Source organism: Cetorhinus maximus, chromosome 2 (assembly GCF_964194155.1).
Source record: "Cetorhinus maximus chromosome 2, sCetMax3.hap1.1, whole genome shotgun sequence".
In the NCBI taxonomy this organism is placed as follows: Eukaryota; Metazoa; Chordata; class Chondrichthyes; order Lamniformes; family Cetorhinidae; genus Cetorhinus; species Cetorhinus maximus.
The window spans coordinates 87,941,076-87,966,830 of NC_135880.1; the positions used below are offsets into that span (position 1 = coordinate 87,941,076).

At 41.4% G+C, this 25,755-nt stretch overlaps 1 protein-coding gene across 1 annotated transcript in view; it reads left to right on the top strand.

Annotated features, from left to right (window-relative positions):
* Nucleotides 1-25,755, top strand: part of LOC144691231 (uncharacterized) — a 341,534-nt gene that overhangs the window by 248,901 nt on the left and 66,878 nt on the right. Inside the window, exon 13 of the mRNA XM_078559280.1 lies at nucleotides 22,850-22,954. Within this exon, the coding sequence (XP_078415406.1) occupies nucleotides 22,850-22,954 (105 nt within the window). The remainder of the gene's footprint in view (nucleotides 1-22,849; nucleotides 22,955-25,755) is intronic.

Genomic DNA, 25,755 nt, shown 5'->3' on the forward strand with positions numbered 1-25,755 from the left:
GGAGAGGTTGGGTCTGTTTTCCTTGGAGAAAAGAAGGCTGAGAGGGGACTTGATGGAGATATTCAGGATCCTGAGGGTAAACAGTGAGAAACTGTTCCCTCTCAAGTGTACATCAAAAACTAGAGGGCGCAGATTCAAAGTGATGGGCAAAAGGTGTTGAAGTGATGTGAGGTAGTGGTGGTGGAAATAGCTTTGATTGGGGTATTCAAAAGGGAATTACATTGCTATCTGAAAAGAAAGAATGTGCAGGGTTACGGGGATAAGACAGGGGAGTGGGTTAGGTAGATTGCTCTTCTGTGAGCCAGTGCAGGTTCAACGTGGCCAAATGGCCCCCTTCTGCACTGTAAAGATTCTTTCATTCTGTGACTTCTTCCTTTTTGATTTCCTTAATGAATGACCAGAAGCTCTTAGGATTCTCTTCAATAGAGGCTGTAAGATACTCTGAAACATAGGGCAGAATTTTCTCTTGCACATCGACACACAAAATGACACGCGATGATGTCAGGCATACGTCCTGACGTCACCACACGTCATTCAGATCTTCCGTTTGGGAGGCGCACACCGGAGATGGCAGCACACCCGCCGAAATGTCAAAGGTCTGTTAAGGCCATTTAAAAACCAATTTAGATAATTAACAGGGCTGCCCATTCAACCTTAAGGTTGGTAGGCAGGCGAAGAGCCCAAGTGGTCTTCGAGTTTATCATGAAACATCATCAACGGGTGGGATGAGGTTTCATGAAGGTTTGATTAAATTAATAAAGTTTTCACATTTCATAAACATGTCTCAGCTCATGTGACACTGTCACATGAGGGGACATGTGCAAATAATTTTTAACTTTATTTATTAAAAATTCTCATTATGTTCTGAATCTCCCTGAGGCAGCTCCGTGCCGCAGGGAGGTTTCGGCGCTCTTTCGGCGCTGAGCACTACCAGGCGTGCGTTACGCTGGGTGGGCCTTAATTGGCCCGGCCATGTAAAATAGCAACGCACAGCCGAGCATGGGCGTCAATCAGCTCTGAGCTTGCCTGCGTCCAGTCCTGATCGGCCCGCCCGACAGGCAGAAGATTCTGCCCATAATCTTTTCTTGCTTTGTTGAGAGCTTTCTTTACTTTCTTCTGAAAGTAAATTAATAAAGTAACAATTGCTAAAATTCTGAAGATGTTTTCTTACATCCTCCTTGTCAGCTTTTCTTCACATGAAGATTTTCTTCTCGGCTTTTATCTTATATTTACATAAGAGATACAGGTCAGATACGATGACTGAGTGATCAATAATCCAGGGTTCTGCAGGCACCCTTGTGAATAAACTTGTCTTGTTGGTCCAGGAGGTTATTCATTCTTGTTGATTCTTCAACTAGCTGTTCCATTCTATCATCAACAAAGGCATCTAAGAGATCTTCCACAGTCTTTCCACAAGTGTCATGATTTGGTATAGTATCTCCTGTTCTCTAGTTAACAGTGGGTTGATTAAAGTCACCTCCTATTATAATGTCAGCATATGGAACCTGATTTTGAATTATTTTCAATGGTTTGTTGAGTTCCTCAGCTGTATCTTCATCATCATGTTTGGATTTATAGAATATTCCCAGGATAACATGATAACCCTTTGATGTCTGGTTGATTCCATATTTCCATACTCTCATTACAACTAAGGTCTTTCTGCTCTGTACGACAAATTCAGTCCTACAAGCTAGTAGAACTCCTCCATGGTCATCTGTTTGCCTGTCTTTCTGAAAAACCACGTAGCCTTCCGGGAATACTTCAGAGTTGGTAACATCTAGTTGTAGTCAGTTTCTGTCCCTGGAATAATATCTGGATCATGTAGCTTTATTAATCATTATTATTAATTATAATCTTGGAATTATTAATTCCAAGTCAGCTGTTTTATTCCATATACTTTGAAAGTTCACCGTTAGGGTGCAAAGAGGTTTCTTTCTGAAATTGCCTGATGTCAGGGGTCTGAGTTATGAGGAAATACTGGAGCAATTTGGCTTTTCAGCCTGCAAAAAGAGAAATCATAAATCTTATAGAGATGTATAATATGAGAGAATGACAATGGAACAGAGGTCCAAACTAGTAAAAGATTAATTTAGGAATGAAAGCATGTCATTCTTCATGCAAAGAGTGATGAATACTTATACAGGACTTGCAGGCAGAGCGGTAAAAAGAAACACTGGAATCATTTAAGAAAGAAATAGAAGTAATAATTGGAGTGGTGGGTGGATGGAGAGGGGAATGTAGAGTCATTATGGATCAATGAATTTAGATGGACTTCCTTTTACGTATTATGATTGTGTAGTAAAGCTTTCTAGCTGCATTCTCCCTGTGGATAGATGTTTAGCATAGAATAATATTGGTCTTAAGTCCCATTATTTTTTTACATCAAGTTTTTTTTTGCTTAAACTCACTGCTCTGTCTCCCATTCTTCACTTTCTTGCATTCTTGTCAGTGCAGTTAACAAATTGGTACAACTGAAGTTTACAGGCACAAAATTTGGATCCATAGCACCACTGGAGCACCATGAGACAGAGACCTGAGGCCCAGGAGAAGGGTGTGCAGAACTTCCAGCTGTTTCCAGAGCATCCCATACAGCGGTCCATGCAGGTTCCCCTGTAAGCTGGCCCATCAATATCCAGGTAAGCATCCTGTGGCAGAACTCGCCTACGACCTCACCGTTTGGGGAGCTGGAACACACATAGTCATTCATCATGCCAGATAGCAAGATCAGAGTGTAAGAGGAGCTGAAAAGGTGCATTAAACAAGAACATACCATCATCCTGAATGTTCTAAGCGATGCTGGCTGCCACAGGATCTGTCGCAGCTGGCGCAATGATGTGGAGAACCATCTCTGCCATAGGCTTCATGAGCTGCAGGCATCCTTGTCCCCCACTGGCTCTTCTCTGCGCCCTTCTATTGTCCTGCAAGAGAATGGGCAGAATATCAGTGTTTGTGTTGCACTGTGTTTGGGTGATATGCCTGGCAGAGCCGAATAGCCTGACATATGTGGAAACAGTGGGAATTGAGTGAGAGATTAACATTGTTGGAATGTGTGTGAGAGTGGGGTGGAGTATCTGAATGTTAGACGTGAGTCATGAGTGCCAGGGATTGCTGATGGGCGAGTGATGGGTGTAGTACATTGAGCAGCAGGAGAGGTTGGTGGTGTGGTAAGTAAGAGATGTCATGTGAAGAGAGATTCACTGACATTGACCACCTGCTTGAGGACAATAAACCTTTTGTGGCACCGTTACCAGGTCCTCAGGTCCAGACTCATCGACCTCCCTGGCCACCTGCTCTGCTTCCATTCCCTTTGGAGGGTGCACCTTGATGGCCTCCTGCGAAGACTTGACCTTTTTCTCCTGACCACCTCTAGCGTTGCGTCCGTGAATGTATGAGCTTTTTCTCTTCCTTAGTACTCTATTTGTACAGCTCCTGTTACATTCTTCTTTTCTTCAACATAAACGTACAAAACATACACAAGGATTGGTGAAACAATAATGTGGGTCCTTTATTTGAAGATAAGCCTATATATAGATAGATTTACTAGGAGGCTAAGTATAATACATTTGATCTCTACCCTGCTGCTTGCAGACTGCCTGTAAGTCATAGGACTAGTATCTCGCGTGCTGTCGAGAAATGTAATGATTAACAGTAGTTTAAGATTTGCTCCCTTAATGATATATGCACATCATATTACAACATACCCATTTTGCTAAACTAAAGGTTAACCTTCAAAGAATCACACTATCTACATGAAAGCAAAAGAGAAAAACATGTGTCTGAATGTACTTTAACACAGAGCAATACATTTATAAATCTCTGAAGCGTATCGGTGGTTTGCTTATCTGTCCAGCTTTAGTTATGGTGATCTTCGCTGGAGGCTACTATATGTTTTCAGATTGATGGTTAGGGGTGCTTTGTTTGTGTTCATTCTTAGACCATTTTCTGTTCACAATAGCATTATTATGTCTTTCTAGCTGTGTTATTCTGATTTGATATTTGTTTTGTCGTACTGTCATACCATTTGGTATTCATACTTGATACAGTCCTGGTTCTGAGCATATGTTGACGATTCCTGCTGGATTCCATGAGCCATCAGATATTTGTTGTACTCGAACTTTATGTCCAATATTCAGGTTGGGTAATTTGTTACCCATATGCCAGTCATGGACATCTTAATCTTCCCCTGTTTTTCGAGTAACGCATCTTATACTCCTGGGAGTATCGACGAGTAACGACTGGGGAGGTTTGTCCACACTTGTCTGCCAAATAGTAATTCCACACTGGTTTTGCAATATGAAGTTTGCAAATTCAGAATGGCTATACGTATTTAGTTCAAACAGTGTGATGTAGCTTGCTGGCTGATGATCTCTGTTGTAGGGTTAGGTGATCTCCTCCCAGTGTAAATACAGGGTTTCCTTGATGGTGCTCCTTGTGGTCTCAAATCTTCATCATTGTCTTGAAAAATACCATGAGTGGTGACCAAGCACTTGCTTTGGCCTTTGCTTTCTGCTTTTACAGAACGTAATGGGGGGAGTGCACAGTAAATTCTAGCCCCTCTTTCCACAGGTCGTAACAATAGTTTAAATGTTAATTCACCCACAAAACAAGTCCTTTGTCCTAGCAGACGACTCGGCTCTGGTTGGCCAGGCTTGGCTTATGAAATGTAAATGGGCTTTGTATAATTCCCCTTGAATTTGGTCTCTGCAGTCCACAGGGGACATTAGTGTCTCTTCATAGATAGTGAGGTGCAAGTCTCTGTGAGATTGCCTTGATAGCTCTTTTGTTTAGGGTCACAGCCAGACATGGCTTCAGTCATTTTAAGAGGTCATTGTCCAGTTTTTAAAATTCCAGAAATTAGCCATGAGGAAAAATATATTTCTAAAAATATAGTGTGAGTTCTTTACCTCTTTTTTTCAACAACCAATTTAAAATTATCAGTTGGGCTTGCAATGTTGCTTACTTACACTTTCCATAAGCTACTTATACTCAAATGGGGGAACTGTCCTCTGCAGGCAAAAGGGATAAGAACATAAGAAATAGGAACAGGAGTAGACCACTTGGCCCCTTGAGCCTGTTCCGCCATTCAATAAGATCATGGCTGATCATCTTGTGTTTCAATTTCAGCATTACCATCTAACCCTGATAACCTTTGATTTCCTTGCCTAACAAGAATCTGTCTACCTCTGCCTTAAAAATATTCAATGACCCCACCTCCACCACCTTCTGAGGCAGAGAGTTCCAAAGTCGCACAACCCTCTGAGAGAAAAAATTTCTCCTCACCTCTGTCCTAAAAGGGCGACCCCTAATTTTAAAACAGTGCCCCCTAGTTCTGGACTCACCCACAAGAGGAAACATCCTTTCGACGTCCACCTTGTCAAGGCCGTTCAGGATCTTGTATACTTCAATCAAATCACCCCTCAATCTTCTAAACTCCAGTGGAAACAAGCCCAGTCTGTCCAACCCTTCCTGATAAGACAACCCACTCATTCCAGGTGTCAATCTAGTAAACCTCCTTTGAGCCACCTCCAATGCATTTACATCCTCCCTTAAATAAGGAGACCAAAACTGCACATAGTATTTGAGGTGCAGTCTCACCAATGCCCTGTATAACTGAAGCATAACATCCTTACTTTTATGTCCAATCTCTCTCATAATAAAGGATAGCATTCCATTAGTCTCCTTAATTACTTGCTGTACCTGCATCTCACTTTTTGTGACTCATGTATTAGAACTCCTAGATCCCTCTGCCTCAGAATTATGCAGCCGTTCTCCATTTAAGTAATACTCTGTTTTTTTGTTCTTCCTGCCAAAATGAACAACTTCATATCTTTCCACAGTAAACTCTATTTGCTAGATCTTTGCCCACTCATTCAATCTAGCTATATCCACCTGCAGCCTCCTCATGTCCTCTTCACAACATACATTCCTACCTCTCTTTGTGTCATCTACAAATTCGGCTATCGTGCCTTCACTCACCTAGTCTAAGTCATTGGTGTAAATCGTAAAAAGTTGAGACCCCAGTACAGACCCCTGTGGGATGCCACTCTCTACATCTTGCCAATCAGAAAAAGACCCATTTATGCATACTTTCTGCTTTCTGCCAGCCAGCCAATCATCTATCCATGCTAATATGTTACCCACTACACCATGCACTTTTATTTTCCGGAATAATCTTTGATGTGACACCTTACCAAATGCCTTCTGAATATGTCCAGATATTGCAAGTTTTTGAAAAAACAAAAACATCAAAGACAATAGCCCCCTGGTGCATTTGCCATGGCAACTTCTTGACCAATCAGCACCCATTTTCTCGTGCAGTGTAAGTTGAGGTTCCCTTTGAAATTTGACGTTCTTGCATCTGTCCCGATTAGTACAAGATGAAAAGCTTCGATAGCATGTCACTTTTTTAAGCAATACTTTCGTATTATACTCACTGGTGTATATATTAGTACATTAGCAAATCCACGCACAACAAGATGCCAAAAACAGCAATGAAATAAAAAGCCAGTGAAGCGTTTTGTCACTTTTAAACAATTAAGAATATGCGCACACACACACACATACACACGTACACACATAGCTATCTGCTTCTGAACCCTAGCTTTCTGTGTGAAAGAACAGAAGGTTCCTTTATTCCTTATTCAAGAGGGCTGTATATCCAGGATTCAGCACACCCTACTGTCAGGTTATTTTATATAGCACTTCTTTTAAACTAAGATGTCCTTTTACAAAAAAGCATAAACGTTAAACACAAACGTCATATCTCCTCCCCCTTTAGCCAGGAACAAATTGGTCAGGCAGATTGCAGATATGCTTTGGCCTAGAGAGGAGTGTTGGCTTAGGTACCTCAGTTTGTTTGCTTAGAAATGGAAGGTTCTGCTGTTCCACTTGTTTCTCATAATCATAGAGTCATAGAGGTCAACAGCACAGAAAAAGGCCTTTCAGCCCATCGAGTCTGCGCCAGTCAAACAAGTACCTAACTATTCTAATCCCATTTTCCAGCACTAGGCCCACAGCCTTGTATGCCAGGGCATCACAAGTGCACATCCAAATACTTCTTAAATGTTATGAGAGTTTCTGCCTTTACCACCCTTTCAGACAGTGAGTTCCAAATTCCCACCACCCTTTGGGTAAAAAAATTCTTCCTCACATCACCTCTAACCCTCTTGCCCCTTTATTTAAATCTATGCCCCCTGGTTGTTGATCCCTCCACCAAGGGGAAAATTTCCTTCCTGTCTACCCTATCTATGCCACTCATAATTTTATACACCTCAATCATGTCCCCCCTCAATCTCCTCTGCTTCAGGGAAAATAACCCCAGTCTATTCAATCTCTCCTCATAACTAAAACTCTCCAGCCCAGACAACATCCTGGTAAATCTCCTCTGCACTTTCTCTAGTGCAATCACATCCTATAATGCGGATTCCAGAACTGCACGCAATGCTCTAGCTGTGGTCTAATCAGCATTTTATACAGTTCCAGCATAGCCTTCCTGCTCTTATTTTCTATGCCTCGGCTAATAAAGGCAAGTACCCCATATGCCTTCTTAACCACCTTATCTACATGTCCCCCTATCTTAAGGGACCGGTGGACATGCACACTAAGGTGCCTCTGATCCTCGGTACTTCCCAGGGTCCTACCATTCATCATGTATTCCTGTGCCTTGTTTGTCCTGCCCAAGTGCGTCACCTCACACTTATCTGGATTAAATTCCATTTGCCATTGATCAGCCCATCTGACCAGCCCATCTATATCCTCCTGTAATCTAAGGCTATCCTCCTCATTATCTACTAACCCACCAATTTCCGTGTCATCCGCGAGCTTACTGATCAACCCTCCTACATTCAAGTCTAAATCGTTTATATATACCACAAACAGCAAGGGACCCAACACCGATCCCTGTGGAACCCCATGGACACAGGCATCCAATCACAAAAACACCCCTCGACCATCACCCTTTGCTTCCTGCCACTCAGCCAATTCTGGATCGAATTTGCCAAATTGCCTTGGATCCCATGGGCTCTTATCTTCATTATCAGTCTCCCATGCGGAGCCTTATCAAAAGTTTTGCTGAAGTCCAAGTAGACTACGTCAAATGCATTACCCTCAGCTACACAATTGGTCACCTCGTCGAAAAATTCAATCAAATTGGTCAGACATGACCTCCCCTTAACAAAACCATGCTGACTGTCCTTGATTAATCCCTGCCTCTCCAAGTGTAGATGAATCCTGTCCCTCAGAATTGCTTCCAATAGTTTTCCCACCACTGAGGTTAGACTGACTGGCCTGTAGTTCCCTGGTTTATCCCTTCTTGAATAACGGCACTACATTGACTGTCCTCCAGTCCTTTGGCACCTCTCCTGTGGCCAGAGAGGTATTGGAAATTATTGCCAGCGCCCCTGCTATCTCCTCCCTTGCCTCACTCAACAGCCTGGGATACATTTCATCCAGGCCTGGAGATTTATCTACTTTTAAGCCTGCCAGGCCACTTAGAACCTCCTCCCTTTCTATGCTAATTTATTCAATTACATCACCGTCCTTCTGCCTGATTGCCATACCCAGGTCATCCCTCTCACTTGTGAACACCGACACAAAGTATTCATTTAGAACCCTACCTACATCTTCCAGCTCCACACACAAATTGCCACTATGGTCCTTAATGGGCCCTACTCTTTCCCTAGTTATCCTCTTACTCTTAATGTACTTGTAAAATAACTTTGGATTTTCCTTTATTTTACCTGCGAATGTTTTTTCATGCCCCCTTTTTGCTCTCCTAATTTCCTTTTTAAGTTCTTCCCAACACATTCTATACTCCTGTAGGGCTTCAGTTTTTTTGAGCCCTTGGTATCTGCCTTAAGCCTCCCTTTTTCTCTTTATCCAATCCTGTATATCCCTCAATATCCAGGGCTCCCTGGATTTGTTGGTCTCACCCTGTCTTTACTGAAATATGTTGGCCCTGTACTCTCCCTATTTCCTTCTTGAATCAGTCCCACTGCTCTGATGTAGATTTACCTAACAGTAGCTGCTCCCAGTCCACTCTGGCCAAATAATATCTGATCTTATTAAAATCGGCCTTCCCCAATTTAGAACTCTGATTTCAGGCCCATCCTTGCCCTTTTCCATGACAACCTTGAATCTAATGGAGTTATGACTATTATCTGTAAAATGCTCCCCACTGATACTCTACCACTTGCCTGGCTTCATTCCCTAAAATTAAGCCCAGGACCGTCCCCTCTCTTGTAGGACGTTCTACGTACTGGCTTAAAAAACTCTCCTGGACGCATTTTAAGAATTCTGCTTTCTCTAAACCTATCACACTATGACTAACCCAGTTAATGTTGGGGAAGTTGAAATCCCCCAATATTATTACCCTATTATTTTTACACTTCTCTGAAATTTGCCTACATATCTGCTCTTCTATTTCTCTCTGACTGTTTGGGGGCCTATAGTACACTCCCAGCAATGTGATTGCTCCCTTTTTGTTTTTCAGTTCTACCTATATGGCTTCATTTGAGGAGCCTTCCAAGATGTCATCCCTCCTTACTGCTGCAATTGATTCCTTGATCAATATTGCGATGCCCCCTTCTCTTTTACCTCCTAACCTGTCTTGCCTGAAGACCCTATATCCTGGAATATTGAGCTGCCAATCCTGCCCCTCTCTCAACCATGTCTTTGTGACAGCAATGTGTTAATTTGTGCCCTCAACTCATCTGCCTTATTCGTCAGACTCCTTGCATTAAAATAAATACCATCCAACCTTACCAAGCTCCCTTGTGCCTTAACTGGCCTAAAATTTCTAAGCCTTCCAGACTCACTTGCTCTCTCCTAATTTTTGCTGTGCATCCCTCCCTGCTGAACCTCCTCTCAGGATCCCACCCCCCTTGTCAAGTTAGTTTAAACCCTCCCCAACAGCACTAGCAAACCTACCTGCAAGGATGTTTGTCCCATTCCGGTTCAGGTGAAACCCGTCTGCCTTGTACAGGTCCCACCGCCCCCAGAAATGGTCTCAATGTCCCAGAAATCTAAAGCCCTCCCTCCTGCACCATCTCTACAGCCACGCATTCATCTGGACTAACCTCCTATTTCTATACTCACTAGCGCGTGGCATCAGAAGTAATCCAGAGATTACTACCTTTGAGATCCTGTTTTTTAATCTGTTTCCTAGCTCCCTAAATTCTACTTGCAAGACATCATCCATCTTTCTACCTATGTCGTTGGTACCAATATGTACCACAATCTCTGTCTGTTTGCCCTCCCCCTTTAGAATGCCCTCCAGCCATTCAATGACATCCTGGCACCAGGGAGGCAACATACTATCCTGGAGTCATGCCTACGGCTGCAGAAACACCTGTCTGTTCCTCTTACTATCAAGTCTCCTACCACTATTGCTCTTCTCTTTTTCCTCCCCCTCACCCCGTGCAGCTGAGCCACCCACAGTGCCATGAGCGTGGCTGCACTCCCCAGAGGAACCGTCATTCTCACTGTTTTCCAAGATAGAGAAATGGTTCTTGAGCAAGATGCACCTTGGGGATTTCCTGACTACCTGCCTGACATCTTTATTCTGACTGATGGTCACCCATTCCCTTACTCTGTCTGCACTTCCGTAAGCTGTGGGGTGACCATGCCTAAAAACGTGCTACCTATGAAACTCTCAGTCTTGCAGATGCACCTCAGTGCCTCCAGCTGTCGCTCAAGCTCTGAAACTCAAAGCTCAAGTTGCTGCAGCTGGTGGCACTTCCTAGACACGTGGTCGGTCAGAGTGCAAGGAACATCTAGGACTTCCCACATCTTGCAGGCGGTACATAACATGGAACTGAGCTCCCCTGCCATGCCTCTAGTTGAAAAAAAATCCTTACTTTAAGTTAAATACAGTAAAAAAAATGTTAAATTATTTATGTACTTTAAATAAAAACTAAAACCCTTACCTTTCCTTAGCTTAATTTATTTTGAACTGGAGAAAAACTGGAGGAAAAAACTGGAGAAAAACACTTACCCACTACTCACCAATCAGCTCTCACCTTTGTGCTGACGTCACTTCTCGAAGCTTCCCTGCACTCGTGCTGGTTCTGATCTCTCCGCCGCTCTCTTGCGCTGTCTTGTGATGTCACTCTTGTTATTTTCAACAAGAACTGGCTGCAGGACACTCTTCCCAGACTGCTTCAGTGTGATGCTGACTGCAGGACACTCTTCCCAGGCTGTTCAGGTTCAACAGTTGCAGCTACAGGTGCTACAGGTTTGTCAGTTGAATCGAGTTGGGTTTAACCAACTGGAACAGATGTTTCCCAGAAATCTTCCACTGCGACTGGAGATCCCTGGAAATTTGGTTCCTTGGATTTGGCTTCTCTAATCTGGTCAGTGTGTCTCTTCCAGATTACACAGGAAGATTCAACATCTTGGTCAGTCATCCTTGGTACTTGATGATTCTTCCCAGGAGTCACTTTGGTGTTCCGCAGTAATTTCGGACCCAAACAGACTGATCCAGATTAAACTCATGGGCTGGTTTACTTATGTCATGTGACCTTTTCTGATCACATTGACTTGAATCAATCTTTTCTTTCAAATCCGGACACAGCAAATCCATTCTGGTATGCAGCTTTGTATCAAACCGCTACAAAGTCTCAAAAAAGGAATGAAACCAGATGGACCACCCGGCATTGAACTAGGCACCAGAAATGAAAACGGCAAACTCAGCACTGTTGGCCCTGCAAAGTCCTCCTTACTAACATCTGGGAACTAGTGCCAAAATCTCACAGACAGGTCAAACAACAGACTGACATTGTCGACCTCAGGTGGTCACACTCTTCAGATTAGGTCATTCAAATTTGGTCTGTGATCAGGGTGTGAATGCAGGTGAGGCAGGTATGGGGACCCTAGCATTCAAGGAGACTTGGCCCCTGCAATTGAACAACAGTTATAAGGTTCTTGCAAGTTGTGCGGACAAGAGCGGGGACTGCAGGAAGGATGAGCGAACTGACCATGGCACCATTGGCACAGGGAGCCATTGAAGTGGGGGGAGAAACTAGGAGCGCAGTAATGGTAGGTGACAGTATAATTAGCGGGATAGATACTGTTCTCTGCAGCCATGAGCATGAGTCCCGAAAGCTGTGTTGCCTGCCAGGTGCCAGAGTTAAGGACATCTCCTCAGGGCTGGAGAGGAACTTGGAGTGGGAGGGGAGGAACCCAGTTGTTGTCATCCATGTTGGTACCAACAACACCGATAGGACGAGAAAGGAGGTTCTGCTGAAAGAAATTGAACAGTTGGGAGCTAAATTAAAAATCAGAATTAATCCAAGGTAATAATCTCGGGATTACCATCCGAGCCATGGGCAAACTGGCATAGGGTAAATAAATTCAAGGAGCTAAATGCGTGTTTCAAAGATTACTGTGGGAGGAATGGGTTTCAGTTAATGGGGCACTGGCACCAGTGCTAGGGTAGAAGAGAGCTGTTCCGGTGGGAGGGACTTCACTTGAACTGTGCTGGGACCAGTGTCTTGGCGAATTGAATAACTAGGGCTGTAGAGAGGGCTTTAAACTAAATAGAGGGGGGAGGGTTCTAGAGAGGGGATATGTATACTTACAAAGCAAAAGGATATGGCATCATTGCAGAGCAACTATTTAGATAATGATACCCAGAGTGTGACAGGAAGGGACAAAGTGAACAAACATTTTAAAAAAAGCAGCAAATAGGGTCAAAGGGGGAAAAAAAAGTAAAAAGGCAAAATTAATGGCCCTTTATTTAAATGCAAGTAGTATTCAGAACAAAATAAATGAATTAACAGCACAAATAGAGGTTAATGGCTATGATCTTATAGCCATTACGGATACATGGTTACAAGGAGATCAAAGCTGGGAACTAAATATTCAGGAGTATGTGACTTTTTGAAAGGACAAGCAGGAAGGAAATGGTGGTGGGGTAGTCTTGTTAATATGAGATGGAAAAAGTACAATAGCAAGAAATGATCTTGGATTGGAAGATGTAGAATCCAAATGAGTGGAGGTGAGAAATAACAAGGGGAAGAAGACACTGGTGGGAGTAATCTATAGGTCCCCTGACAGTAGCTATACTGTAGGACAGAGATTAAATCAGGAGATCATGAGAGCATATAAAAAAGGCAGTACATTAATCATGGGTGACTTTAATCTTCACGTAGATTGGGAAAATCAAATTGGCAGAGTTGTTCAATTTTCTGTCGCATTGAGTAGGGAACTGAACGTGGTTCGTAAAACCTTGGAGAAGCTTCAGCCTTCACAGCAAGTTTGGCTTCAATGTCTTTAACAACTCCAAGATCTTCTTTGAAGACATCAGTGTGCTTGTCTAACAAGGACTGCAACATGGGGTTGCAATGCACCTTATTTATTTTATTCCAGTCCAGCCAAATTTCTTTTAGCCGGTTCCTGCTCATAACCAATGCATGACCCCCTTTCACAATGAGAAGTGGGAACCTTGCCATTTTATCTCCATATTTAGCTTGAATGGACATTTTTCCAAGTATATTCACAGGCTCAGCAGTGTAGGTGCTAAGCTGGAGGAGGTTTTTCTCCAATGGGCATTTCTTGAAAACTTTCTCCCATGTATTCTCTGAAGCAATAGAAATAGATGCTCCTGTGTCAACCTCCCATTTAAACCATTTTGCCATTTAAGGCAATGCCAACTTTTAGTCCTTCATCTAGTTTCAGATCAGATGGAATGCAATACAATTGCTCTTCTGCATGTTGTGGTTAGTTTCACTTTCTGTCTAGTCTGGACTCACATTACTTTTGTAATGCCAAGTAATGCGTTTTTTTAAACTGTTTATTTTCAAGCATCACTTGTCTGTCTGTTCCTTGTGATGCCCTTTTCTTGGCAGTACTGCTTTACTGTGATCAGCTTTTGATCTACATGCACGCTGTATGTGTCCTTTTTTTTCACAGTACAGACTTCTGCCTTATGCCCTATACCATTACAGCGGTGACATATTTAAAAGCAAGTATACCCTGACTTTTTAACTTACTATTTTAACTTCGGCATTGTTAGAATGCGCTTTCAAATCTCCAGCTTGTTCTTCTGCCAGTTCTATGATTTGCGCAATCTTGAACGCTTTCATCAATGTCAACTTTTGCTCCGCTAACAATCTATGCTGAATTCTTTCATTTCTTAATCCGTAAACTAAGCGATCACATATCACTTCTTCCAGGTAACCTTTAAAGTCACAATATTCTGTAATTTTCTCAATTCAGCCAGGAACTGGGAAACTGACTCGCTCTCATGCTGTTCTCTTCAGTGAAACTTGAATCTCTTGGCAATAATTGCTGGTCTAGGATCGAAGTGCTTTTTCAAAATGCCCACAAGCTCTTTAAAGCTTTTGTCTGCTGCCTTGTCAGGAGCAATGAGATTTCTCAGTAAAGTGAAATTTTTCATTCCGATGACTGTAAGAAACACTGAGGCCTGTTTTTCCTCTTCAATCTCATTCGCAATGAAAAACTGTTCCATTTGCTGGACATAAACTACAAAGCCTATAGCAGCTGGATCAAAAGCCTCTAAAGCCCCTCTGGGACTTAGCACACCCTACTGTCAGGTCTTATATATAGCACTTCTTTTTAACTAAAATGTACTTGTACAAAAAAAGCATAAATATTTAGCATAAACATCACAGCCAGTTAATTTGTTTTTATGATGCTCCTTCAGTAAGGCACTGAAGTGCCAGATAAGATTTTATGCTGAAGTCCTGGACTTAAACCTACAATGTTCTGACTCAGAGGTATGAGTCTGCCACTGAACCACTACTATGAAATAAAATAATAATATTAATAAATCAATCTTTTATATAAAAATAAAGACAGGTTATTTGATTTTAATAATGCAACTGAATTATGTCAGTGTGCCTTTATCCAATTATCCATCATTCTCTAACCCTGCTTCACTTGAAGATTACACTTAGTTTTCACTCACCAAGTGTAATGCCACAGGAGATCGGCATATAAATAGTTCCTCTTCACGGTATTGGTAAATTCTTTTAATACATCATTGCAATTGGAATTTGCCAAGTAATTTGGGGATTCCCAGGAAATAAATTAGTATGTGTTATGCCTGTTTTTTGAGCATAAAATAGTAAAAGTCATGCTAGCTTAGTAGTGGGGAAATCTGTGCCTGATTGTGCGAATATTGGTCCTACTGCTAAATTTGTGGGGCCCATTTTTTAATACCAGTTATTTATTTAACAAATTAGTTGTTAATAAGCTCGAGGTTCTTCAGTGGGCTCCATAACTGCAACACAAAGGAAAATATTTCATTGTTTTCTTAAGAAATACCTTCCTCAGAAGCTGGGAGGAGCAGGAGTGCATCCTTGACTACACAGAAGTTGCAATTGGGATGGCTCCCATAGCCCACTTTGTCTCCCCACCCCAGCACTTAACCAAAAGCCACTGCTGGTGAGGCTGGCAACCCAAAGTTCATATTTCCTATCTGGTAAGCTGCCTGAGGAGGTGCAATCAGTATTGGCAGTTCATATTAATTATTCAGATGAAGCCAGACTGAAACTGGAAGGAACACAGTTGTGAGACCAGCCTTGTTATATAGTGCAGAAACCAGGACAACATCAAGAAGAGAGGAACATTGACTGGACACTAACGCGATCTGGATGCTGAGATGAATATGTGGAGTAACGAGAAAGAACAAAATCAGGAACCAGCACAACAAGGGGTCAGTGAAGATTGTGGAACTATCAAAGAAAAACCAGCTTATATTTCACCCCTCTCCTAACTTTACTCAGTTCTGCTGAAGGGTCATGAGGACTCGAAATGTCAACTCTTCTTCTCCGCCGATGCTGCTAGACCTGCTGAGTTTTTCCAGGTAATTCTGTTTTGGATTTCCAGCATCCGCAGTAGTTTTTTGTTTTCATCAAAGGAAGTAGCCAAGAAGAGACTGACATGGTAAGGTCATCTGTTGTAGAGAGAGAGAGGCACTGTAGTGAGGTGAATGATGGAGATGGGACTACCAGGAAGAAGAAGAGGAAGGCCTAAGACCAAATAGAAAGATGTGGTGGTGAGAGTCACCACATGTAGCAAGATTGGAAGCAGAATGGGTAACTGACAGGAGGAGATGGAGAGGGGTGATCAACCAACATTGTGATGACCCCAAGTAAAATGGGAGAAACTAAAAGAAGAAGATGAAATTGCCTGAGGAGGTGCAATCAGCATAGGCAGTTCATATAAATTATTCAGATGAGGCCTGAGGACCAATTCCTATCAATTCCCATGTCTCATACTTCTGATATTGTCACTGTGTCCATTAATAGACCAAAATAATAGATGCAAATTAGTTTTGGTTTATTTATAAATAATCAATTGGGGTTTCTTTCTTAGTTTACATGGAATTTTCCCCAAATAACATTTTTAGCAGTTCAATTGCTAGATATAACCTTGTGACATTTTGTCATGTCTATGAGAAACTAGTTTCTCTGGAGAACATACCACAATTTAGTGAGACTAATTCGACTAAACTTTATCCATCCACTGATTCAACTAGTGTCCCTTCCAAAGGTTGCCTCTGAAGATAAATGAACAGTGGGAGCAATTAAAGTAAGAAAAAACCTACAGATTGGCTGACATGATTTAAGTTTTTTGCTGAAGCTGTTTGTCATTTTGTCTCTTATAGTCTCTATCAGAATTGACTAAAAGAGTAAACATAAATCATTATCCTAATTTATTTCACCACAGTGTAACCCAGGAGTCAAGAAATTGGTTTTCACTGACTTCAGGGACTGAAGTAGTCACCATCAACTTTTTTCAACTAAGGATCAATATAATTAGTAACACTGTCCAAAATCATATTTTGCACTGGTGAGCAAATTATCTGCTGGAAATGACAAATGTCCACATTAGTTATAAGTGATCATTGGACACAAAGATAACAAACTTCCACTAATAATGGTACTAGCCATGTTTTTATAGTGCTTATAAATTTTAATACCATCATATTTTTGTAACTGCAAGAAACCTATTTGTATAGCCAGCCATTTACAGGAACTTTATGCAGACTAGGTAAAACAAAAGTATATGTAGAGAACTAAGTGTGTCATTATCACTGTCTATTTAAAGTAACTATTTTTTATAAAGTATAGATAAGATATAAGTTGCCCCGGAGGAATCTTGAAGTCTATTTTGCTTTATTTTCTCAGAGTATATTAGAGTCCAGAGATATTAGTTTTTTTGAAAGTGAAGTTAAACTGATAAATTAGACCTCATTTATTGAACAGCAGTTGGAACCAATTGTCGAGGGAGTCATTTGACACCTTTGAACATCCTGCTAACTTAATTGGTGATAGTTTGGGGTTGGAGGAAACATTTAAGCATGTAGCAGCACACTGCAACATGAAAATGGAAAAAGCAAGCTTTTGCTCTCTGACAGGGGAAGTCATATATAGATTTTTGTGTCCATTGTTTTGGCTTATTTGTGTGTGCTTTACTCAGTCAATCAAATATAATTGACACCACTGGGTTCTACTGCTTTGTGGATGACAGGAGCTAATGCAAGGAAAAAGCTGCAAGTAAACTTCTCTGTGGAAGCTGTGAAAAGGTTCTTGCCAGACCGGTGACATTTTTTCTCAATTGCATTAATCGACAAACTAGTAGGTTCTCAGCAATATGATTGATACTAGTCACCGCAGCCTTTTAGAGCTGTAAAAGTACCTCAGGAATAATGATATAAGTCAACAGGTACATGTAATTGCATTTTATGAACTAACCAATTGATAAAACGTATAGGGTCGAATTTAGATAGAGCAACCTGCCAGTATGGACTGGGAACAATCCCTGTGCTAGGATACACAGGCTGAATTGGGGCTTCATTTAAATTAAACCAACAAGTTCTGCTGCCTCTGTCAAAGCAGTCAGCCTAGTGTTCCCAACCCTCCCGAGATGACAAGGAGTTTCCTGGAATCAGGAGTTCCTCCCATAAGACACATGAGGGGACATGTAAGGGAAACTTTTTTTTCTATTTTTAATATTTTTGAAAGTAGAGGTGATCTCCCTGAGGCAGCACTTAGCCTCAGGGAGATGAGTGCGCTCTTTCGTGCGCATGCGCGAAAGAGCGCACTCTCGATTTTAGGCATTACCTTCCGCCCGCACAGGGAGCGCATAGCGCTTCCCTGCAGACGTCACGCTGAGCGGGCCTTAACTGGCCCGCCCACATAAAATGGCGCCACGCCTCCGATCAGGGGCACCGATCAGAAGCGTGCCCGCCCATCAACTTCCCCTCCGACGGGGGGAAAATTCTGCCCCAGGTTTCCAGAATCTGCAGTATTTTTCCTTTTTATTAATTTGCTAAGTTCCATAATAGACACTGATGCAGGGAAAAGCACTTCACAGCAGCAGTCTTACTAAACTAGCCAAGGACTTTACTAAAAGTTATTTGGACCTATGATAATGTTATATGGTACAACAGTAACACCAGCATTGTTGGTAGTATACCAGATACATCTTAGGTGTCACATATAAAGGTTATTTTCTGATGAATTTTATATCCGGATTTACCCAATTATGCTGGCTTCCCAGATCAATTGAACTGAACCTATTCAGCAATAATAGATATTACTAGAATGTGTCACTGTTGAATGATTGGACAAGCTGGGGCTCTTTTCTCTGGAAAAGAGAAGACTGAGGAGTGATCTGATAGAGATCTTTAAGCTAATGGAAAGGTTTAATAGGATAGATGTGGAGAAGATGTTTCTATTTGCAGGGGAGATCAGACAATGGGCCATAAATATAAGATAGTCACCAATGCACCCAGTAGGGAATTCAGAAGACATTTCTTTACCCAGAGAGTGGGTTTGAATGTGGAACTTGCTACCGCAGGGGTAGTTGAGGCAATTAATATAGATGCATTTAAGGAAAAGTTAGATCAACTTATGAGGGAGAAAAGATTAGAAGGATATAAGCTAGATGAAGTAGGATGGGAGGAGGCTCGTGTGGAGCATAGACATGAGCATGGACCTCTTGGACCGAATGGCCTGTTTCTGTGCTGTAAACACTATGGGAAGAATTTTCTCCCTGTTGGGGAGGAAGTGCAGGAGCGGGCAAGAGCAGGCGCGCCTCCGATCGGCATCCCCAATCGGGGGCGTGCCGCCATTTTACGTGGGCGGGCCAATTAAGGCCCACGCAGCGTGACGTCCGCCAGGAAGCACTATGCACTCCCTGTGCGGGTGGGCGGGGATTCCCTTAGCCGGGAGGCTAAGTGCAGCCTCAGGGAGATCGGCTCAGAATTAAAACTTTGAAGGTAAATGTTGGAAAAATTTCCCTGACATGTCCCCTCATGTGACACTGTCACGTGAGTTGGTACATGTCCATCATTTTAACTCAAACATTTATTAACTTTTTAAAAACCCTCATGAAACCTCATCGCGCCCGTGGATGAGGTTTCATGCTTTTTCTGAAGCCTGCCAGGGCTCCCGGCCTGCCCGCCAACCCTAAGGTTGGATGGACAGGTCCATTAATTAGGTTAATGACTTCTTAAATGGCCTTAATAGGCCGTTGACAGGTCGGTGGGCACACAGCCGATTCGGCTGCGCTCCCGCCGACCTGAAAATGAAGATGACGCAGGGTGAGGTTGAGAGTTCCACCTGACGTCATCCCGCATCATTTTACGCATCGGCGAGTGGGCCCTGCCCCCCTGCTCGCCAACCTAAAGATCCTGCTCTATGTAATACTTGTGGATTAATCATTTTTTAGGCATTCTTTGGCAAGCTCTTTAAGTACATTTAATGTACAGATTTTTTTTGTTGTATGGCTCTAATTTTAATCAGGACACTTAGATTATGCAACTTTCATTGACAAAGCTCACATAAAACTTCTGAAATAAGGATCCATTAGATTAAGCTCGATCCTAGATTTCCAGGAAGATACAGTTGGAAAGAAAGGTATCTACCATGTTTCTGGTGCTGTATTTTCTTTCAGTGATATCATTAATACTTAAATAATCCAATCACTAAAAGACATGAGAGATGTCCAAGATAATGAGAATTATTCGTAAATGGTTTTTTTAATGGAACACTGGCTAGACCAGCTTCTCCAGAGAAATTATGATTAGATGAGGACTGACAGATAAATATAAATGCAAACTTAGCATGCGTTTCTCTGAATTTTAAGTTTATATGTTACAAAGCTCTGTTTAATCTGAAAGCTAAAATGTGATGCTCGATTTTTAATCACAGCACATGAGCAAGGTTAGTGTAACTTCATCAGGACTAAGATGATTTTACAAAATTACACATTGTGAAATGAAATGTGCAGGTTGCCAAATTTAGTTAGGATTCTTCCTACACCCAGATTTCAATCTGGTTTAAGGCAGGCAAATTTCATTCGGTAACATTATAAGGTGATATTGGACCGTCTTTCTGATAAGCCATTATCTTTACATATTTGGAAATAATGCACATGTTTTGATATATTTTACATATTTGTAACATATCTCGTTAAGTAAAAATGGAATGCCAATAATCCTCCCCAAAATAATCCATTCTCTGCTTTCAACCAAACTTGGTAGCTTTTTCTGCTTTTGTTTAATTATCATCCTTTTTTTTCACCTTGCAACTTATTTTATTGATCAGTGTGTGGCTCGTGACTGCATATTCCTGAAGGGATTGAAATTGCAAGTCCCAGCAAGCCTCAGAGGCCTTGAGATTGACTGGCTCATTTGCACCTCAGTGGAATCCTCCTTACACCAGAGCATCATTTAGGTCTGTGTTCTTCCATCTACCTTGTTTGCTGTAAATAGCTGCTCATTATGTCAGGTCAGGCTAGTGTTGTGGCGTCATGGCTCAGCGATCGTGAGCAGCTTGCAGAATACTGCAGGGAAGCCTCTGGGGGAAGATGCATGTGTCAGGCTTTGTAGTTGTCAAGGTTATAAGCGACAGTTTAGCTTGAAGGTTTAAAACGCCCTAGCAAAACCCTAACTTCTCTGGCAAATGACTTTACAAAGAGTTGACACTTGGTTTGAAATAAGACAGATGTTGGAGCAGTTTTCTTCAACTTTGTTCTAATTCTAGGAGGTGCAATTCACCAAACTTAATCCTTTACATTGACTGAAGACTGACAGTGTGAGACAGGCCCATTTATTTTTGTAAACACTGTGACCGAATAATTTTCACTATATTTTGATTCCACTCCTTTGACCCCTTGAAGGAGTAATGTATGCATTGGCCTATAACATTGTATATTGAGGGACACTGAAATTGAAAATGCTTTTTTGTGATTTCATCATTCTGTACTTGAGTTCAGCAACAGTGCAACTAGACTACAATCAAACTGTACTGCATGCTGTGAGTTACCCAGCTGTTAAATTTCCTGAGGATCAAGCAATAAAGCTGATGTTATACTGATTCATATTCGGACTTGCCTGGTACAAAGTCATTTGCAATCCTCTGTAACACAGAAATGTTGTGCCAAACATTTTATTTGTAAGAAGTAACAGTGTCACATAATTTTTCAGTTCCATTGAGTTTACAATTAATATTTTTCAATATGCTTCCTTTTCCTGCTCTTTGATTTTAAGCTGCATTATGATTGGGACAAATATGCAGTAAGTCCACGAATGTTTCAATTAAGTTTAATCATGTCTTCATTTGATGCATTACTCGCTAGACAGAAACTAGAAAAGTGAGGTCAGAAAGAAATTTATTTGAAGGCTTCAGGCTTAGAATGATTAGTTTTTTTTTCTCAACCTATTGGTTTAATGCTGCTTTAACTCTCAATATGATTGAAGCTGTAAATGTATATATGAGAAGTGAACCCAATGAGAAACACTTGGGATATTTTTGTTTATCATAAATTATACATTTAGAGGCTTTCATGTGTGTTTTTATAATTAGTGTTGTATCATGTTGCCATCTATTTTTATAATTAGCTACTGCCTGTTTCTAGACCTATCAGGAAAACTTTGTAACATCCACTCAATATTACCAAATACATATGACATTAAAATATTTAGATATTTCTTATTTCTAATTTAGTAACAGTGATTTTAACATTAAATAAATTCAGGAAACCAGTTTATTGTTTCAGGCACTAAAAGGGGAGACTAATCTTAGTGCACAGCCAGCATCAACTTACAAGGATCAGATTGTCCGCCAAGTTGTACGTACGATTTGCTGCTATGGAAACAATTAAACTTTTGCTTTCAAAGCTGGCTTTTCAGTCATGTTAAGTGTAAGTAATGGTGACAAGAATTGCTGCGTGTTTGATCCAAATTATGTCATTGTATCAGTTTTACAAGATTACCAATTACTGTGGTAAGATTGATTCAAATCTACATTCTTTGGAAGTTGCACTTTGACTTACTCCTACTGCTGCACAGCTGTACTTCGAAAGGCAAAATTTTACTGAGTTGTGTTGATGAAAGCTACCATTAGGAAGTTATTTTTTTTTTCTAACACTCCGTCCCTTGTGGAACATGTTGACCTAAAGGATATATCTCAGTAGGTAAGTAGATGTGTTTCATGTTGTTCTCATGTTGATTGTTTTACCACTTTCTTATTCCTGAGGACAGCATCAGTGATGTATTTACTTTGAGATCCATCATTGTAGCCTTTTTTGATGGGGCACGTTGGTCGTTTAAAATTAAATCGGTACTCAAAACAGCTTGCCACCACTGTAAAAGAAACAGCTCTGAAATGTCCACAAAGGCTTTGCTAATGTGACACAAGTTGAATCATTAAATTACTCCTCATCCTGGTATGCTAAAGGTTTGTAATGTTATAAATTCATTGAATTAATTACTAATTTCACTGCATTGGAATTTGAGATTATCTGTGTTATTTGTTCAAGGAATATTATTTTATTTGATTCAGAGAAAGGGTTTATTTCTATGACATTTTAGGACATTCACTACACCATGGATGAGGAGAAGGGTGAAGCAAGTGACAACAACTCACAAACAAGTCTCCTTAATGGTTGTCAATTACCAAGCAATGAAAGAAAAATGGTAAGTTATCACTGACTTTAATGAATTTCACAGTCTACTTTCTGTTCAATAATAAAAAAGGAGTTCCTTAAAAAGCTAAAAATAAATATTCTCATTTAGAAATGCAGTTTGTTACAAAAAATAAGTGAAGAATTCTTAATAATATGTATTTGTTAAATACCAATTGCCTCCTTATTCCTCCTCAGGTTTATTTTTTACTATGCATCATTTTCCATAGACAAGTAACCTGGCTCCAGGTCATGTTAATGTTGTTCTGAACTGTTTTCTTACATTTTTTTTTAATTTCAACATTGGAAAATAGCTGATGTTTGCCCAGTATTTTTTTGACTGAGTTTAAAGGTGAAGAATTATGGGGACAATTCTAAGATCCCAACACTCATGGAATAGAAATCGCTGGAAAGGCACAGCAGACACAAAGACGAATATAAGACCAGAAATTAGAGCAAATACAAGACTTACTGCAGGAAATATAGAACCTGACATGAAATAAAATATAAAATAGGATGATACTAAAATCGGAGACCAAGTAAATCATTCTGAAGAACAAAGGAAGCTGCAAGGTGATATTGATAAAATGGTAGATTGGCCAAAAAGAGTGCCCAATAAAATTCAATGGCAAGGATTTTATGACCCCTGGGGGCAGATTGGCAGCTGGGGGTGGCCATAAAATTGTGCACCATGCCAGGTGCACCATTCCCGATGCCCATTCCTATCACAATTTTATCCAATTAATAGCCATGTAAGGACCTCCTCCATCTGCCACTGGATTTTACTCACAGTGGGAGGAGGCCGACACCAACTGACAGTTTTCACTGCTCAGGCTGGTATATGGGCAACAGGGAGATACCTCCTTTATGGGCTTCATGTGCCCCTTGGAGAGCCCCCATCTCAGGTCTTCCCACACCCACATTTCCTCTTCTCCCCATTGCCCCATCCAACCCAGCCACCATACCCTTTGCCAGGGCCTGGTAACTGGCCCCGACGAGACTCCCCCCCTTTGCATCTGTTCCATCGCCAATCGCTGTTAGGGATTGGATGCATACAGAGGAGTGGCCACTGCTCATGGTGGTACTTCTGGGACCAGAAGGCTATCACTGAATGATTGGCTGGCATCTCTCGAAGGCGGGATGTCCTCCCCAGTTAGGGTTGGAAAGCATGATTAAAACCAACTGATGTCCAGTGGCCATTATTGGCTGTGGGGCAAGCTGGCAGAGAGGGGACAGGCTCGCCCACAACTTTTACACTGGGTGACAGGGATCCACCCTGCCCCCAGCATAAAATCCCAGCCAGTGTCAGTAAAAGTGCGGTGGTGCATTTTGGTAAAAAATAATAGTACTAATTAACTTTGAATAGTGGAAAGTAGGGTGATGTGAAGAGCATGATGATTTGGATTCAGGTTCACACTTTATAGAATATAAAAGTCAAACTCTAATGGTGAGTCTCTGTAAAACATTAGTGTGAATATGTTTGGAGATCAGTATGCAATTTTAGCTCCACAAAATTGGAAGATGAAGAAGAAATAGATTTGGCACAATATAGATTTACTGGGATGCTGCCTGGTATAAGAAAATGCAAACACACAAAAGACTTGAAAAATTGGGACTCTTCATGAGATACAAAGAGATTACATGGTGGCTTGATCGGGGTGTGTAAAATTATGAAGGACTGGCACAGCGTCAATAGGAACAGACTGTTTCCAGTGGTAGAGAGATTTAGAATAAGTGGGTAAAAGCATAAATATGGATATAAAATTAAATGTAACTGATTTAGGACTCAGAGGCAGAGAAACTCTGTATTTTGCAGAAGGTTGTGACGCTGTGGAATACACTGTTAAAGATAGAATTGAGGCTGAGATCATGAGCCAGATTATTGTCCTCATTTTGGGAATAGTGAGTCAGGCCATTTCCCATGCGGTCCCGACTTCTAAATGTCAGCCTACCCACCCGGTATTTTGGTCTCCGGGATTGGCTAGAGCTGGGCCTGCCACCTCCCAAAGCAGGCCCAAGATGGGAATGGAGGCATGTAGACGGCAAGGCTGGCAGGTTAGAAGGCCCACCTCTGTTTACTGGGAAATCTGCCCAGTTTAATTCAGGGTGTTTAGGTCCTCTAGCCATCAACCCCTACCCACACCCCATTCTTCTTCCATTCCCTCTCATATTTCCCATGCCTCATTCATCCCCTTTCCACCCCATGGACCTTCTGTACCCTTTCCATTACCCCCATGCCTTTCTGTGACCCCATGCATCCTCCATACCCACTCTCCCAATTGGCCAATGAGCCATTGGCAAGTCTGGCAACTCTTTGAAATGCTCTTGAAATTGACACAATAAGCAAAGAGGCTTTGATAATCTTTGTAAAAAAACTGTTCATCCAAGAACCTCATAATCGTAGAACCTGTTAATCAACTACGACATTCATAATATCAATGAATAAAGCTTTAATCCTCATAACACCTCAACAGCTCAACAGCTGGCAACTGGATTAACAGAAGAAAGCTGAACAAATGGTCAATCATCAGTTGTTCCAGATGGCCTCATTATGAATGTTTGGCAGATCTCCAAAAATGGCTAATGGACTCAGCTCAGCAGGGGTCTGTTTACACAGTTGCATAGGGGAGTGCTTTCTTTGTTTGACTGACAACTTCATAAGGTCGTAATAAGTTATGTTTTCTTTGATATGATTTTTCAATGCCTGTTTATTTGGACAAGATTAAGAGATACCCACCGGCAACTACCATTTAAATAACCTGGAAATAAATTTCTGAATAATCAAGAGTGGCGATGACTTGTAAAGGTTTTCCT